This window comes from Danio aesculapii, chromosome 3, assembly GCF_903798145.1.
Source record: "Danio aesculapii chromosome 3, fDanAes4.1, whole genome shotgun sequence".
Lineage (NCBI taxonomy): Eukaryota > Metazoa > Chordata > Actinopteri > Cypriniformes > Danionidae > Danio > Danio aesculapii.
The window spans coordinates 35,571,461-35,591,217 of record NC_079437.1 but is presented as its reverse complement, the minus strand read 5'-3'; the positions used below and the strand labels follow the sequence as shown (position 1 = coordinate 35,591,217).

Below are 19,757 nucleotides of genomic sequence, written 5' to 3'. Positions count from 1 at the left end.
AGGTGATTGGCTGGGCCATTCTAAACCTTCATTTTCTTTATCTGAAAGAATTTGAGAGTCTCCTTTGCTGTGTTTTGGATCATTGTCTTGCTAAAATGTTCACTTTGGTTCCATCTTCATCATCCTGATAATGTAGATGTTTGACTAAAGCAGTGAGTATAAATTTATACTGACGAATTAGTTTTCTTTGCATATATGGATTTCTTTGATTGTCAACAACATCTGGGGAAAATTCTAGCCAACAGCACCTTTAGAAATATGTTTTCTGAGAAAAACGGTGACAGGTTCAATACTTATTTCCCCCACTGTAGAAACACAATGTAGCTGGGTCAAATATTAACTTTTCCATTGAGGTTCAATATTACTCCCTGAGGCATTTGGTTTAATGTTGATAAAGCCAATTGTTATGGTGGCTTTCAGACAGACAGAATACTTTAAACTCTTATCGCTGATTTTCAACAGACAGTTTAAAATTGTATCCAGCAGGAATGCATCAAAGGGTAGGCTCCAATATTATGATGAAAAAAATCATCAAGTGTTGATTATTCCCCTTAATATTTAGTTAGGATTATAAATGTAGATGAATGAAATGCTGCATATTTTCATGTCATGTTAACGGCATAGTTCACACAAAATTGAATAATCTGGAGAAAATTATTTACTCTCCATTCACTTGTTCAAAACCTGTTTGAGTTTCTTTTTTCTGTTGAACACAAAAGAAGATATTTTGAAGAATGCTGGTTGCTGGGACCCATTGACTTCCATAGTATTTTTCTTTTTCCCTACTGTGGAAGTCAATGGGTGCCAGCAACCAGCATTCCTCAAAATATCTTTTAAAAGTGTGTAAATAATGAGGTACACTTCATTTTGGGCTGATTTATCCCTTTAGTGGCAGCTGAAATAGATTTTCTTTCAGTTTTGTGTCGAGGCATTTTTTGCTGCATTAGCAAGAATTTGTGGGACTTGCTGTTGTTTTATTTTCAAAGTAAGTTATTTTAAGTTACTAAACTCTTAAATATAATCTCATCTATATATATATATATATATATATATATATATATATATATATATATATATATATATATATATATATATAATAAAAGTATCTAAATAACCCTAACATGACAAATATTTCAACATTCTCAAAAGCATGAAAGTAAAACTTTAAAAAATGACTTAAAATTAAAACTGAAAGGATATTAGGAAATATTATAATGGCATCTAAATAATCCTAAAACAATAGTGACCGTTTTACAAGAGCAAGATCATGAAACCCAGTAAAGGATAAATTATTGCTGAAAAAGTTTAAAACTGTTATAAATTTATAAAAATGTTTAAAAACTTACGTGAAATTGTGTGGTGCAGGTGAAATGGCCTTTTTCTGTATGTCCTTATAAACTGGTGACTTCAAGTAGCGATAAAAGGTATCCTAAAAGACAAATGAAGAGTTCACAAATGAACAATGCTTTGTTATATTTCTTTTTTTATAAAAAATAAGTTTCAGTAATTAAATTACTAAAACTGGCATGAGCATAAAGTAAAGCTAAATTACATAAAGCACAACAAATTGCTAAAACACAGAGCTGAGAAATGTTCAGTTCTGTTTCTTTATATTTAGAAAGAGCAAAAAAGGTCCATACTAAATACTTTACTTAACATACAGATCACAAAAAAAAACATCCAAGAATATGATTAAACCTTCTTCATGAGCATGAAGATGTGAGTCTGTGCCGCCTCCAGCACATAGCGGTGAGGATGCTCCAGTCCTTTTACAGTAAGACCCATTGTCCTGCCATCAATGTTGATCCAGCGTGGAGCTCCTGGGGCCAAAAACGTTCTGCAAAATAAAAAATAAAAACGAGATGTTTAGATATGGAGACCAGTTGTATAAATAGCCATACATGATTAAGGCAAAAAAACTCACTTGAAAACTTGTTCAGCTTTTTCTGACATTGTATTTGCTGAGCCAAATTTCAACTCTTCAGCGGCTTCCCAGAAAGCTAGATTCTCACCTGTAGATGAAAAGAAATGCATTCTAGTGCCTATAGGAATAGTAAATGGAAATATAGCTGCAAGCAGCAATTTTCAGGGTTAAAGTAATTCAAAGCCAATATGCGTTTTGTAAAAAAAAATTATTTATTTTTTAGTAAATCTAAAACTAGTTTAAAGTGTCACAAAAACACCTTTTAGCACAATTGATGCAGAACTATTTATTTTTTCACTTTTTTTAACACTTGTAGCGTGACCAATTGGTTAAAGTTGTTAAAAATTGTCTTAAATTTGTTATATACACTCCCTGGATTAATCAAAGTTTTCTGCTAAGAAATTATGTGTGAAATGTTTTACAATAGACACACGTGTTGCACATGAAAATGCAATATCGCCCTGCCCGAGCGCCTCCTTGGACAAAGATACTGACTGCAGACCAATTTTCGAGTCAATCAGACTAGTGGTCCCTCCGTTAAAGCAAAGCTGCGTTCATATTTTTTTTCTGAATTGTAGAGCCAGCCATGTGATCAAACCGTGCTACTTTTTTTACAGTATAGAGCTGCAGATGGAGCTCATATGCATGCACACATATGAGCCTGAATGGAAATGTCTACTTTTTTTGATAATCTGACTACAGCTCTCACTTTGGTTCAGATTTTGAGAAAGACCGAGGACTATCTTGGAAAATTAGGTTTAAAACAAAAACCTGAATCTTTGCTAAGGATTCTAACAATATAATGCAGTTGAGTCTGTAGCCAGTGGTTTAGGAGTTTCTTGCAGATCAGTTTTAGGGCAGAAAAGCGACATTTGGACTTTTCTAATAACTCTAATAGGGTTTCAATATATATATATTGATGTATATAACTATAACATGTTAAATTGGCTTATAAAAAAATCCAGCTTAATAAAATAAATGTTTTAATTGAAGTACTAAAATTTCTAATACAAACTGAAACAAATGTAAATTACAGCTAATAAATAAAAACCTTTTTATTACATTAAAACTTAATATAAATTATAAAACTATGAGAAAAAAAATTCAATCTTAAGTTAAAATTAAGAATATAAAAACAAAACTGTATTGTGTGTAAAAAAAAAAAAGACAAATATATTAAAATAATGTAATGTAATGTACATTTTAGTATGGCCAGATATTTTGCAATAGCGCGCCCCACCCCCGGGTCTTCACTCGTATAAACCGGTTTTGATCTCACAAAGAGATTCCATCTCTTTTCAAACCCCCACCCCCCGGTCCTCAATTTTTGAGCCTTCAGATGTCTGGGTGGTTGTTTTTGCATTTCGGCAGGTTTTGGATCATTTTCGGGCTGGAATCAGTGAGCTACATCTGGCAACACTGGTGTATTTATATAGCGCATTCATTGTGTATGGCTATATACCTAAAGCGCTTCACAATCATAGGGGAGAATCTCTCCACACCACCACCAGTGTATATCAACAATACATTGAAACTTTACTGGCCCTAATAAGATAAAAAAAAAAAAAAGGATTCCTCAAAGTGAAGCATACCGCTGAATTCTTTCTTCAGGAAGACCTTGAAGTCTGCACGGCCTCGTGGGTCATTGAGCAGCTCGTAGAAGCTGAAAGACCAGCGCTCCACTCTCATCTTTGTGGGAACTTCAATACTGCCAAAAAAATCATAACTAATAGTTATCTTCATTCTTACCCAATGAAGAGATTTACATTAAGAACTACAAACAGTTGATGTATATTACAAGTTTTCTAAAACGTCACATTTAAATATTCAAATAAGCCATTATTTCAATAAATATGAGCTAATTTGCACACATTTCTAAAAAACTAACCACTTTTCATTTGCATTTTCAAACTTTTCCAGCACCTTTACAGGTGGGATAAATGATATATTTACATACATATATGCTTTTGGTTAGATTATTATATAGTATATATACTATAGAATTGTAGTCGTGTAAAAAATGACTAAAATCAAGCTATAGGCGCATGATTTTGGACACTTTATCCAAAATAAGCACTTTTCGAGACGTTAAACCCCAAACTACCAGCAGCCTAACAAACCCTTTGAATTAAAACCTTTGGCGTATGGAGTTTTGGTTTATGTAGATGTTGCTGAAGAGATTTAAGGCTTAAAGAAGGAAAATATACTCATTTAGAAATCTACAGACACAAATTGATAAAGTGCAACAAAATGTTGGGATATTTTCTTTATATCAGCCTTAAAAACATTAAAGGGCACCTATTTTACTCCTTTTTTAAGATTTAAGATAAGTTTTTTGTGTCTCCAGAATGTGTCTGTACAGTTTCAGCTCAAAACACCCATCAGATTATTTATTATAGCTTTCAGAATGTTGGGATTTTCTGCTCTAAACACACTGTAGCTGTTTTTGTGGCCTGTACTTTTAATGCTAGTTCTCAACATCCACACCGTTCGTACGGATCTGTCAGAGTGTGCCTCAATCTCCGCCTCTGCAGTATCAGATAAACAGCACAGTGACAGACATGAAGGAAGCAGCTCTCACGTAACCTTTATGAGAAATACTTCAGTAAGAACTTTACCAATGATCAATTGATGTATTTGTTGTGGAGTTAATTCAAGCGTTTCTGCGACGATGACTCACACACAATGTCATTACTAAGTTCACGCACATACACACACAACCACAGCGCATATGTTTAACTTTGCATTGTTTTTGCATGACAAATGTGACAGGATACGCGTTAATATCCACTGTTGTATGGACATCCGTTATGTTAATGTACAAAATAAACCTGATTTAACATCCACAAACTGGGATTGAAGCGTCTTCTTTTAGAATTGAACTGACATGCAGCTGTGGTGATGACAGACATGCACTGTTTTAAAACGTTTTAAACTTGTAAATCTCATTCTTGATAACATTCAATGATGATTGATGATCACAGAGAGCTGAACAGATCTTTTAATCCCAGTTGCTTTTTGCACGTCCTGTCTTGTTGATATGATTATACGCGTTACTATGGAGACTGGTTCATACGCGGCTGTCAATCGATTTGAAACCGCACTCCTACGTCACGTTGCGGTGGGCCTTAATATGGGAGGGATTTGTATCTTATTTTAACGTTAGGAAATTTAAAAAAGAGACTCATTGTGTTTATATCACTCCAGTGTGACTGTGAACACAGTTTACCTACACACAGTAATTTCCAAACAGCTTACATGATTGTCATCATAGGTGCCCTTTAAGAAAAGCTCAAAAATAAAAGGCCTCCAGGGGTCTTACTCATCTGTGTTCAGCTCCCAGTACAAGTCACTATCCGTCAGCCAGGGATTGCTAGGAAGGCTGGGAACTAGGAACGGGTCATGGTTATTGAAGTTTGTTATATACTTTAGCATGCTGGAAGCAAAAAAAAAAAACAGGCGTTTAGAAGAAAAGTCTTTTAACTAATTGTTAACTAAATGTAGGCTGATCTTGACTTACGCTCCGAGAGATACTGAAGACTTGACCCTTGACCTCATGATGGCCTGTTGTGTGTAAATGTTCTAAAATATAAAATTGCAACCAATCAATCGCACAAAACAACAACCAGTCCACTGCATTTCTGTAAGGAAGTGCTGTCACTTACGATTCTTCTGTAGTAATCAAAGTTTTTTTTCTGGGGGAAAAAAGAGAAAACAACTTTCTATTATATGTTACAATCAAAAATGTACCTGATAAAACACAAGACACAATGGCAACAAGCTATCTTGAGAAATACAAGTGATACACAACAGGGGTGTGTGATTTTTGCTAAAAATTATATCTCGAAATCTGTTTTTAGTTTTTTTTATCGATAGCAATAACTTTTCTGAGTGTGTATTTGTGCTATTGACAGATGTCGGTAGGTTATGGCAAGTCTCTGTCTTCATGACAGATTCACTAAATTATTTATTTATTTATTTATTTAAATGATCTGATTCATTTAATAAAAAAAGCACCTGACTTTTTATGAATGGATCATGGAATCATTTATTCGAACGATTCATTTAAAACAGCTGATTCATACAACAACTCAACTGATTTTTTATGAATGGATCATTGAATCATTTATTCGAACGATTCATTTAATACAGGTGATTCATATAATAACGACACAACTGACTTTTTATGAATAGATCATTGAATTATTTGTTTAAACAATTAATTTAAAACAGCTGATTCAACTGACTATTAATGGATCATTGAATCGTTCATTCAAATTATTTATTTAAAAGAGCTGATTCATATAATAAAGCAAAAGACTTGTAAAAACGGATCATTGAATCATTTATTCAAACGATTCATTTAAAACAGCTGATTCATATAATAACAACTCGACTGACTTTTTATGCATGGTTCATTGAATCATTCATTTAAATGATTCATGTAAACAACAGCTGATTCATTTAATAATGAAACAGCTGACTGTTTTGTATAGATCGTTGCAAATCATTGCAGTTTGGTTCTGAGCTGCACAATTTTTCTGATAAATAATGTTATAATAAAAAATTATTATTAATGAATGACAATTAATTAGACAGTAAATTAACACCCCTATGTGTAAAATCTTGCCAAATACAAATTAACACAATCCTCTACCTAAAAAACCACATTATAAATAATTAAAGGGACAGTAAATTTGTTAAATAATGGTCAAAGGACTGAAATAACACTCAGGGTATATACAGTAGAAGCAGGGAAGGACTGGGGTTCACTATGTATACACAATAAATGATTTAGTATATCCAAGTGTTTGAATAATTGATATTCAGGGCTGATTTTCAAGATTTAAAAGAACAAATCTGCAAAGAAAAAAGAGAGAAAAAGAGACACTCATATTAAAAAATTCACAATATAATCTTTCAAAGCAGTCATATGCACAATATATTATGAGATTAATTCATATTTTTATAGACTTTTTTACATTCCACAAAAAAATAAATACAGCCAGATTCAAATGACAGCCAGAAGAGAGAATAATAATTTTTTACAGATTTAAGCGGACTGAACATACAACTAGCGACGCTCCGATCAGGATTTTTGCAGCTGATACTAAGTACCAATTCCTTGTCATGGTGATTGGCTGATACCGAATACCAATTCTGATTCTTCAAGCTTTATATAACTTTGCCATTGCATGAGCACAATTCCCTTAAAGTATGAGAGCTCGCTTTAGCTGAGATAATAAATTAAGGATGCATACATGTAATGGTCAGAAGCAGCTCTACAAAAAAGATAGATAAAACAGATGAGAAAAATGACTAACAATGCAATCTGGCGCTGCTGATGTATAATCCGGGCGTGCACATGCCTCAACACTTGTGATAAGTACATGAGATCGGTCATATCAATGGTTACCGATCGAGTCGTGAAATGTGATTATTGGCCAATACCGATCTCTGGCCTATCGATCGGAGCGTCCCTACATACAACAATTAAGTTGTTGCAAAAAACAAAAAAAATCAAGAATTGTGCTGTTTCAGCTCATTTAAAAAAATTCGCTTTTTTTGCATTACAAACTCCTTGCATAGTAATAATTGTTTTTAATTGATGCAAGGATTGTATAATACAATGCACAGCTTTAAAAATGTACATACGTTTTTTTTGTTGTTGTTGTTGTTTGTTTTTAAATCAAGATATTAAAAACGTTTGAGGATTTAAGATGCTGATAACCAATAAACGTGTCATCACCATCTTGTGAAAAAGGGTCCACAGAGCATTCAGTAGAACTGTATATATTTAAAATAAAACCTATGCATAACAGTTTAAAAGTCTGTTATGACACTTCAATCATCAATTTAATGCATCTTTGCTGAATTAGAGTTAATTCACGTCTTTGAAATCATACAGGTCTCTAAGATTTGAATAGTAGTGTAGCATATCTGTCATAATTTACATATACCAACACAATAAAATATTTTATCAAAGTTTTTTCTTAAAAAAACAACAAAAAAAATCCCTTTAAATGTCACGTGAGCATAATATTTGACTTTAATATTAATATTTGTTGCCTGTTCAATGTTTCACAACAAATTAAAGAACAGAACCAACAAAATAAGTTTTCATTTGAAGCAGTATTTGAATGCACTAGTACACTCAAAATTAAAGCTCACTTGCTTTCCTTCATCTTATTCCCTGGCCACAGCAGAATGAGCCATCAATTACTCTAGCATATGTTTTACACAGCAGATGCCCTGCCAGCAGCAACCAAATGCTAACAGCACAACCCTCAGTGCTGGGAAACACCCATACACTCTCCCATTACGTCCAATTTAGTTTCCCCAATTCACCAATAGCGAATGTCTTTGGACTGTGGGGGAAACCGGAGCACCCAGAGGAAACCCACACAAACACAAGGAGAACATGCAAACGTCACACAAAAAATGCCTGTCAGGCAACCATGCTAACCTCTTAGCCACCAGCCAACCCATTATTAAAGCTTCCCTGGTTTATTTCCAACAGGCTCTATAAGGGAAGGGGTAGGTGGGACGATGGGGATCTCTTTGCAAGATCAACAGGTCAGAAATCCTCTTATATAGCAAAGAAGATTGTGAGAGAATCTCCACGGCCATCCCAGGACTGCGACAGACACACTGCTAATCGCCTCTATAGTTAGAGCCTTTCAGACCACACCGCATCCAGTCCTGCGTATATGTGAACTCCCACACACTTCAACATAAGTGCCCAAAGGTATAGTTTACCCACAAAATTACAATCATGTCATCACTTATTCACCCTCATTTCACTCTTAACCTGTATGACTCTCTCTATTCTGCAAAACAAATCAGATATTTTGATAAATGTGCATTTTGTTTTCCTTTTACACATTATCATCATATGAGCCACACTTTATGTTAATGTATTTACTGACATGAACTAATGATAAGGGCAGCACGATGGCACAATGGGTTGCACTGTCGACTCAGAGCAAGAAGGTCGCTGGTTTGAGCCCCGGCTGGGTCAGTTGACGTTTCTTTGTGAAGTTTGTATGTTCACATGTTCGCGTGAGTTTCCTCCCAGTGCTCCGGTTTCCCCCACTATCCAAAGACATGCACTTTAGGTGAACTGAATAAGCTAAATTGTCTGTGGTGTATGTTTGTGAATGAGTGTTTAGGGGTGTTTCCCAGTGTTGGGTTGTGGCTGGAAGGGCATCCGCTGCGTAAAACGTATGCTGGATAAATTAGTGGTTCATTCCGCTGTGACGACCTCTGATTAATAAAGGGACTAAGCCGAAAAGAAAATAAATGAACGAATGAACTAAGGATGAACCACACATGAAAACATACTATAGTAATTCCCGGTAAATACTAAATTGTTTTTGAACCATACTGTAGTAAAGTTGTGGTAATTCTATAGTTGCTGTGGTATTATGACAACTATAGTAATCTAGTAACAAATTACCTAACACTATACTACATTTTCTACAACTATAGGGTATATTATACTACAATAAACCTGTTTACTGTAGTAAAACCCAAAGTATACTACAGTATTTATTATAGTTAATCAGTTTACTATTGTTAATACCACAGTATGCTGTAGCATTTATAAACAAAGAGTTGTAAATGCTATTATATATACAGTATTACACTTTACTATAGTATGGTTAGAACTACTGTAGTATTTTATCAAGTGGGCATTTATTAATCATAATGTGTTGGTTTTATTTCAACATTAATTTGTGCTTGTTAACATTAATTCATGCACTTTCAGTTAATAAGGCCAAACAATGAACGACTGCAAAGATACAGTAATAAATGTAATCTTCACTGTTTGTTTGCATTAGTAAATATATTAACTTACATGATTGTAAAGTGTTACCAAAGTATCTTCTTTAAAGTCATTCGTGCAGTTTTAAAACATAAGGGAGGATGGGTAGGGCTAAATGAGGATGTGTTGATTACTTATCAGCGATTAGTTGAATGCTAATTAGCATGCTAACTTTTGTCCAACAGATACTGAGCAGTAATATAGCAACTTACCATTTACCTCCTCTGTATTAGGGTCAATATGACGATCCAGGCCATAATCCATAGCGCTGTGAGTTTGTGGCTGTGGAAACGAGGACACAAGAAGCATGTCTTGATCACTTTTGTAACAACAACACAACTATTGTAAGCTAGCATCTTCTGCTGGTCTCTTACTGGAGGCCTGTGGACTATCCAGTATGCTCTTTCCTGACAGTCAAACACAACTCTGTCTGCTTTCTGACGTGCCTTCCCAGCACTTTAAAGACAGAAGATAATAACATATGCTAAGTTTCAATAACAATAAAGTACAGAAGTAACTGAAGCCACAGGGCACAAATATATCTCTCAAAAAAATGTACTTTTGTAAAGACAGGAGAGTAGAGAAACTCACTGGTACTGCTCTTTAGCTTGCATCACAATAAAATCCCATTTGTGGTTCATCCATTTGTGGAGTTTGTCGTATTCCTCCTGTAAAAACACACATTTGTGTTCTGGTATAATTTATTTATTCAATAATGTCAGCTTTTAATGGGATATTCAGCTTTCCGATAAAAAAAATTAGCATTTTATTTTATGAGAGCCCACAAAAATTAACCGTGTTTTTTCTACAAATTAAACCAAACAAGCATGGTTTTTGAGGTTAAACCACAAATTAACCACGGTTCTGCTGTACTAAGCATAGTTTAACTATGGTATTCATAGTTAAGTGTGTGGTCATTTACACACCCAAAAAAATATATGATTACTACACTTTAATTATAATAAATCAATGGTTAAGTTTCGTATGGGTGGGAACTTTCACCGTGGGTAAGTTTCATTAAAAAAGACTGAAACAAATCATTTCAAATCATAAGATTGTACTATAAATAATTCCTCTTTGTACATTTGACTGAGTGAGCTGTACATTTCCCATCACTTTCTACTTTAGATGTCAGAAGAATAAAGTGAGTTGTTTTAACATTACATGATAATACAGCAATATAAAGGACTCTTTTCAGTAAATTTTTCTCCTCATTTACATTTTTTTTGCCTTGTGTATTCCACTTTAACAATACTGATTGGTTAGGGTAAGGGAATTGATCTGGTAGGGGAGTGCATCTACATTAAATATAATTAACGAATTAAAACCATAGATAAACAAAACAAAGAACTCTATATTATGTTATTTCTGAGGAGACTGGCATTATTCAGTTCCTGAAATTAAATATAGTATTTATTAAGCACATCATTAAATAACATTTGTGGTGAAAAAAGGTGGATTGATCCTGTTATGCATGATTCATCCATTAGCGTTTCATCAAAATGTAGCTCAACCCCACCCAAATTCAGATCTACCTTCATTCAAACATTTAACCAATTAAGAAATTTAAGTCCCGCCCCACATCACAACTTCCAAAAAAATACCTAATCAAATTAATACAAATTTTTGTACAAACCTGTTCATGAGCATCAAGCGTTCCTTTTTTTCTAATATTTCTTTTTGCCAGATAGATTGCTAAAGTGATGAAAAAGAAACACTTTTATTAGGAGTTGGTCACATACAATCATGTCTTTAAGACAAAAAAAACCCCACAAAAGAATATATTAATTTTCATTTTTGGGTGAACTATCCTTTTTAATTGATAAATGCAATCCGCTTGTTAAGTCGTGACATATTGGTGACGTATGAAATCCTGTTTCCGGGTCCAAGCCATTACTCATTTGAATTGAGAAAATATTCGTTTATGACCACTTTTTAGTTATATCACACATTAAAGTGAATTTTAAATAAAATCATGGTGTAAACAACAGTCTCTGGACTTGCTGCTTCACACACACCAATATTTTAACAATTTATAAAAAATGTATCACTTTCTGGCCATTAGATATTAGGCATGGATATGTATATTACAGTGCTTTGTAAACGTTTATTATTAACATTTGATGAGTCTCCCCATACAGTTTGATATAGAAATTGGACACGTAAGCCGCTTCGCGTGACATCACCGTTAACAAGCGGACAGATGCTGGCCAGAGGTTTTCAAATCTACTTTCAATATACATTATATATCTAAACTTGTCATATGTTGTTGCAACTGAATATACGCAAGTTTACAAACCATAGTCGATGTCCTCAGCGATCCACTTCTGCACAGGCCAGAAATAAGGGGTCTAGACAGAGGGAAATGATCTCCGATTACAACTCACTACCATTAAAACCCTTATAAACAGGCAAGTTCTCCTTACCTGAAAGCGATACAAACTGCCATCTGACTTGAGGACAAGTTTTTTGTGGTTCTGCAGAGGGTAGATGTATCCATATGCCACTAACATTGTACCAAATGCTTGAGCCTCTGCCAAAACACCGTGCAAGGACATAATTGTGTTTAGTAATAAATCCAAATCCAAATGAAAATTGTATTATTTCATATCGGTTCTGAATAATTCTAAACGACACATTTTCACAATTACCATCATTCTCCATGCTCATATGTTTAGCGATCCATGCAATAATGTCCTGGTCTGTGAACACAAACAGAAACATGGTAATATGTAAACATATGGAAAATAAAGAGTGGTAAGAACATGAAAATGACCTAATTTTTCCCCCAAACTGTAGAAAATATGCTTTCATATTACAGTAGCTGTCTTTAACTATTGTACACTTACTGTATGTCAGAAAATTAGTAGGTGCAATGTACTTCTTGGGTTCATTTTGTTCCACACTGAGGTGCAATATGTTCTCTTTAGAAAGAGGTTTGGTGGTAATAAAAAGATCCCAAAAAATTACCACAAAAAGTACATTTCCTCACCATTTACTGTAACTTTATTCTCACTCTCACACCACTGGTTTGCTTGGTTTTGGGAGCTGTGGAGCTGCACATTGATAGATTTGCTTTTCAGTGTTTGGACTTTCAGCGGTGAAAAATAATCCACACTGAACTAAACTGAACTTCAACTCTCAAAACTGGACTGACAGATTCAATTTACGTGACCCTCTATGTTAAGCTGCTTTGATACATTCTACATTGTAAAAGCGCTATGGAAATCAAGATGACTTTAATTGATCTGAGATGAAACTTAGTTGGTTCTAAACTTTAATAAATTTATTTTTTCTGTTGAACACAAAACAAGATATTCTGAAGCATATGTTGGAAAAAACAATGGCATCCATTGCAGGAACATCATCATGATCATGTATTTTTATTTGACGCCATGTCTCAAACAAAGGCTATTTTCATATTATTTCATAAATAAATATACGATTAAAAACAACAAACAAACAAACAAACACATAAATTAGATAAGATTTTCAGCATTAATACATGATAAAAATTCCAAAACATTTCCTGTTGACACTGCTGAATATCTCCTTAAGTAAGTCTCATAGTAGGAATCAAACATACTATGGAAGTCAATGGCTGCTTTTTCCAATATTCTTCAGAATATCTTCCTTTGTGTTCAACAGAATAAAAAACTTAAATAGGATTTGATCAAGTGGAGAATAAGTAAATTATGGATATTTATTTATGGGTGAACTGTCCCTTTAAGGATTAACAACAGGTTTAAGTGTTGCTTAAGAGCAAGAGTAGTGAGCAGGTATCTTTAAATGTAAGTACACTATATAAGCATGCATATAAACAGCATGTTCACTCTATCAATTGATCTATCAAAAGAAAAACGTAGGTCTGAAAATATTTTCCTAAACCTTCATGTAATGTCGATCTGAGAGAGTGCTTTCAGAATCTCATTACTACAAGACCCAGTTAACTGTTTGATGAAGTTAGACTTCTTGGCTGACTAGATTTGACGACAACCGTTGCACAGATTAAAGAGCAACTTTGGAACGTAAAGTAGCAAAGATCTCATCCAATTGAAGGCTGCTGTATATAGCCGGGCGTCAGATTATGATCTGGCAGCACAACGCTTGTGTCTGTATATAGATCTTAAGGTAAAGTACAGTATACAATACATGATCAGTATAAAGATTCAGTAAGAAGCCAGCACTGCTGCATTACAAACTCACCAGTCATGACATGAGGAATGGTTGTAACGTTTAGCTTCTGATCTGATCCCTTCACTCCAGTCGATGGGTCTTGCATTTGAACCACTATGGCCTCCAGCTGAAAAATTCAGGAGATTTGTTTAATAATTAATGGTATTAAATTCAATGCTTAAGTAAGAGTAGGATCAGTCTCCAAAGCTATTATAGAACAGGGCTCCCAATTTTAGCTAGATGATAAATCGAAATTAAATCAAAATTGTGATACAGCAAAAGCTGTGATTGTCATGATTATGTTGGAAACACAGTTCTGTGATCAATAGTAAATCTGCTCAGAAGACTCCAACTCTTGTGTGGGAAACCAAAACATGCCCTGAAGAAAATAAATTCCTATAGGGGTTTGTGAATAAACAGAAGATTTAACTGCTTCCAGTGATTCAACATGACTAATACATGACTACAACAAATAGTTTAACCTAAGTTCTTATTACTATAATTTTCCTGATAATAAACTAAATAATAATGCAATGACTTTATTTGTGCTTAGAATATGAACTATGGAAAATCTTGTGTGCTTTATTTTATGCAACAGTTGTTGACAGAATGCAGGGCTTGCAAAATCGCTAACCCAACATCTTGGAGATGTCTTCCTACCAATAATGAATGTACCCTGCCCATGGGGCTGTTTTGTTGTGAGGAAAAAGAAATATTTAAATGCTTTTTATTCTCTCACAAATTGAGTAATTATGTTGTATCTGCAATAAAACAAGGGTTGAATCCAAATGCAGCTTTCATTAGATTCATCAGGCAGGCAAGGTTCAAACAGGGACAGATGGAAGCATGTAGATAATCCAGAGAGTGGCCGAAATAATAGGCAAATGGTCAAGACAGGTGGTTAAACAAACATAAACAATGAAACAAACAAGAGTCAAAATCACAGTTAGACTATATAAAAAACACTTTCATAATGTTCACTGGGTAAACAAGACTCAGCCAAGATGTCTACATATGAGGTGTGTATATAGTCTATATTCCAGTTTCAGCTGTGTGTGTGAACCTGAACCTGGTGTGTGAATGTAGGGCATTATGGGATATGCAGTTCAGTTAGAATGACAGGGTGTAATCTCCAGCAGCCTGCATGGGTAATACTGCTGGTGATCATAGCAGAACGTCATTTTTGGGTATCGAGAAGCCACTATCTCTATGTGTCTGAATTTGCATTTGCGCTGACTGGTGTTCTCAAAAGAAACTGTACACAATATAAAAACAATTAAGATTTTTTTTTTTTTAAATAAAACAGGTAGTAGGGTCCGGTTCTACATATGATTAAATAAATTGATGATATTGTGCTTTTTTTCATGTCAGCACTCAGACATGGCAACTGGCTGTGCTACTAATATGGCAGCAATGAATCCACTTCTTGATAAGAAAGTAAAAGTCACAACATAAACCATTAACACAGAAATTGTGGTTTAATTTGGTAAATGTTTATTTCTTTTTATTTAATGAATAATGTCTTTTCTATTTGGGTCACTTACATTTTTGCCTGCCCGAAAGGCTTACAGCAATTTTGAAACATTTTCAAGCACTGAGAAGGATTTATTTTAAACACTTGACTGAAATGAGTTTGGGCTAAGTTTAATCTTATGATGGTTTTTTGTATTTATTCAATTAAATTACTTACTGAGTAACATAATAATGAGTTATTTAATTTAAATACAAATGTAATGATGCAATTAGTAATTAGTTAAATTACTTTTTGAAGTAACACTGATAGCAGCATTAACAAGTCAGAGCTGTAGTTTACCTAAAAGCCATACTTTACTTAGAAGCCATACATCGCATACTGATTGATGATCTGCGGTAATGCGTTGCATGTCAGTAAATTATGACTCTGTGTAGTAAATGCTGCTCCATCTGAAAGCACATGTTGGAGATTTACTGCTGATTATAAAACTGGCTTTACTGACAAAATGCACATGAAAATGGCTTTTGATTAATCACATGGCCCTGCTGCCAATTAAGCTTTATTTCTTAAAATACACCTTTTTCATATTAAATGTATAATATATTAAGACAAGGTTTTTAAATTATTGATTCTGATTGTCTGATGAACACTCTAGTGATATCCAAATGTTTTAAAATACAAACTAGTAGTTCCAGGGGGGTTACAAAAAATGTTGTGCACTTTGCCAGACAAAATAATGTCACAAACAACTAAAGCAAACATGAAACTAAAACTAAAGACAACTAAAACATGACAACATATAAAACAACATATAATTGACATCACATTCACCGTGTACACCCAAGAGAAACTTGTGGAAACATTGGGTATAAACCAACCCTTAGACAGCGTTATATCAAAATAACAAATATGATAAAATAAATTTAACAAGTGACAAACTATTTCAATGCTTCAAAAAAGTGGCATTTTTCAGTTTAGCACGGTACTAATTGTTCAGTTCTTGATGCAGTTGAACTTACAGTTTGCTATTACTAGAGACTTTAATAACTGCATTAGTCTGTATATTAATGGCTCAAGTCACCATTACTAGCCTAAATTTGGAATTAGAAAAGAGGGTGAGATGAGATGCACAGAATATTAATAATAATAATTCCTTACATTTATATAGCGCTGAATCCCACGCATATTTTCTTTTTACAGCCAAATTAACGTGAAACTGAGCGCACGTGCACAAGCGCAAAACCCCTCCCTGCCTCCTTCCCCTAATAAATATGGTTATTACCCTACTTTGGCAAAACCAAACAAAAAAGCAATGGCAAAAGCAAGCAAGAAGAGAAACTTTGAACAGAATGTGAATTGGAGGTGCTCCTTTCGGAGGTAGACCGGAGAAAACTGTGTTATTTGCAAGTTTGTTCTCCAGAATTAATAACAGAAAAAAAATAGAGTGGAAGAGTTTAGCTGACGCGGTTAACGCAGTGGGGTCTGAACATCGCACTGTGAGTGAATTAAAAAAGAAATGGTCCGATGTAAAGGTGTAAAATTTAGTAGTGTTTATTTAGGCTAAGTGCAAATAGCACACCTCGTTGGAATGAGCTAGTTGAGTGATTCCCGCCCATCACAGTTTGATTGACAGAGACATCATAACTAAAGAGAGTGTCTAACAGCAGCGTGAGGGGAGTAGCTTGTAAAGTGCATGGCAACATGTTTTGACACGATCGATCATGAATTCGGTTCAAATCCAGCGTCTGATGAACTCAATTTTCTTTTTCCCCGTACTACATATCAGATTTTGCCTACTCTTCATCATGAGGAAGACAGGTAGGAATCATTAATAAGTATGTGTATTATGTTAAGCGCATTTGAGCATCACATATTATTTGCACATTTATTGAATGGAAATGTTTCCGATTCACGTATGAAAATCTGTCTTCAGATGGCGCCTTTATAGCAATGTGCGTGCAGTCAATCGCTCCGATTACATTGGGAAAACCGGCGACCGCTGCAAATTGCGCTTTAATGTTTGATTGGTCAACTGCATGGTATGGAAACCTTATATACCTGCTAGACATGCGGATGATCCTGTCCCATACAGCTGCCATTGCACGGCTAAAAGTTACTTTGTAGTGTGCAATTTAACAATTAAAAATTAAACAAATACACACAAGAAATGCAAGTACTTTCTCATGTTAATTTCATCGTTAGTAAATCCAAACGTGAGCGTGAAATCTGGCGTACGCAAGATTTTTGTACATACGCAGCGCTAATACATGAGGCCCCAGCTGATTAATGGAGAGGAGACAGGGTAATGAAGCCAAATATGATATGGGGATGGCTAGGAGGCCATGATGGACAGAGGCCAGTGGGCGAATTTGGCCAGGATGCCGGGGTTAAACCCTACTCTTTTTTTTAAAGGACATCCTTGAATTTTTAACAACCACAGAGAGTCAGGACCTCGGTTTAACGTCTCATCCAAAAGAAGGCGCAGACTGAGCAGTATAGACTCCCCTTCACTTTCTTGGGGCATTAGGACCCACACAGAACGCAGGTTGAGCACCCCCTGTTGGCACCACTTCCGGCAGCAACCTAGCTTTCTCATGTGGTCTCCCATCCAGGTACTGACCGGAACGAACCGCCTTATTCTTGAATCAATTTAATCAATTTTGTTTATAATAATTTAGTGGTATAATTTAGTTTGAAATGACATGTTACTATCACTGATATTTCTAAAAATCATCATTGAACATCAGTTACACGGACCACAAACCCACCTGTCTATTTCAAATGCAAAAAAATTACTAGCAAGAATATGAAATACAGAATATAGGACAAAGCACAGATCCAAACTATTGAGAGTCAATATTTAAATTAACCACATTTTTGGCCAGACTACCTCAGGTGTGCTTTAATCTTTAATGATTTAAACCCTTTCATCGATTATTCATTTCTTCATATATAAATAACAAAATCTGTGTATTTATAAAAATAATTGTAAAAGTAGATGAAAAAAAGCTGATATTACTTTTAAAAAACACTCTTTTTCTTTCAAGTTTCTTTTCCCACTGCATGCTCGTGCTATTTACTCGATTACCTTTTTTATTTATTTATTTATTTATTAAGAGTTTTCTATATGTTTTATGTTGGCTCTTTATTCTTTTATATGACAATTAGTTTTCGACATTTTAAAACTTTCAGCAGTTTATTCATTATAAAATAGCAATGAAAGGCATTTTAAGATTAAAAACAATGGACTTTTATCCAAGTTCTTTGTGTCTATGAATAACCACTGAATAAAAAAGGTCAGCAATCAGAAATAAAATAGTCCAATCAACTCTCAATTCGAGAGTTCAGGTTTTAATGTTACTGTTTGACTGAATATATGTTTCTACTGTACACAGGTCTACTAAGGTTTAACCACTAATACAAGTAACAATAAGTCCACCTCAGCTTCGACCTAAAACATGTTTGACACTCGTGTTCTATGGCAACATGCTTGAACTTTAGAGTAAGACATGAAGATCTTAAGGCAAGCTGTCAGATGTGGCAGGAGGCCAGGCTAATTGGATTTGAATCAGAAAGCTCTTTTACAGTGAATCTTTTCAATGAATTGAAGATCTCTCTAAGAAGCTGAAAATAAACCACAAAACAGAACAATAAAATACAGATATTTATATATTTTAATATGGACATACTGAGATGAAAATGACATTGATATCTGTTTATGCCATACTGATATTAACTTTTGACATTTAGACTCATTTTTACAACAAAAGCCAAGGTTAAGCTGTGGCTATTTCAGCAAATCCATGATTAATTTGTGGTTACTGTGTTTTAACTACAATAACCAACCACGTTTAATTTGAAAACCATGGTTAATTTAAATAAAATAGGTTTATATTTTAGCTGTAATAACTTTTAACATATAAAGAATATATATATATATATATATATATATATATATATATATATATATATATATATATATATATATATATATATATATATATATATATATATATATATATATATATAAGAAATTATGTATAAAAGATAGACACTAATTTTAGAAAACACTGCAACACCATGCAAACAACAGTTAATTATAAAGTATACAATGTCTATAAAAGTGTTAATTGCTTAGTAATGTATCTCATCATCAATTGTTTACTTTGCCTTAAGAATGAACTTTACCTTTTTAAGGCAATTCATCCGTGGCCTATAATGTTGTCCATGGTCTCGGTCCGATCTTATTGTCATTTTGTAATCCGAAAAAAGAAAAAAATATATTATAGGTACAAAATTAATCCAGTTGTCAACAGTCCTTATGAGAAAGAAGTTTGTTTTCTGAGAGTGCTGCA

At 34.1% G+C, this 19,757-nt stretch overlaps 1 protein-coding gene across 1 annotated transcript in view; it reads right to left on the bottom strand.

Annotated features, from left to right (window-relative positions):
* The window catches only part of rgs9a (regulator of G protein signaling 9a), a 20,508-nt gene extending 751 nt beyond the window's left edge, over positions 1-19,757 (bottom strand). The window contains exons 1-16 of the mRNA XM_056453874.1: positions 19,591-19,757; positions 13,959-14,055; positions 12,404-12,454; positions 12,179-12,285; positions 12,052-12,103; positions 11,389-11,447; positions 10,344-10,420; positions 10,127-10,208; positions 9,972-10,034; positions 5,590-5,619; positions 5,445-5,506; positions 5,247-5,360; positions 3,517-3,632; positions 1,925-2,012; positions 1,699-1,837; positions 1,347-1,429 (exon numbers count right to left, since the gene is read on the bottom strand). Coding sequence (XP_056309849.1) covers positions 1,347-1,429; positions 1,699-1,837; positions 1,925-2,012; positions 3,517-3,632; positions 5,247-5,360; positions 5,445-5,506; positions 5,590-5,619; positions 9,972-10,034; positions 10,127-10,208; positions 10,344-10,420; positions 11,389-11,447; positions 12,052-12,103; positions 12,179-12,285; positions 12,404-12,454; positions 13,959-14,055; positions 19,591-19,656 — 1,286 coding nt within the window. The 5' untranslated portion in view covers positions 19,657-19,757. The remainder of the gene's footprint in view (positions 1-1,346; positions 1,430-1,698; positions 1,838-1,924; positions 2,013-3,516; positions 3,633-5,246; positions 5,361-5,444; positions 5,507-5,589; positions 5,620-9,971; positions 10,035-10,126; positions 10,209-10,343; positions 10,421-11,388; positions 11,448-12,051; positions 12,104-12,178; positions 12,286-12,403; positions 12,455-13,958; positions 14,056-19,590) is intronic.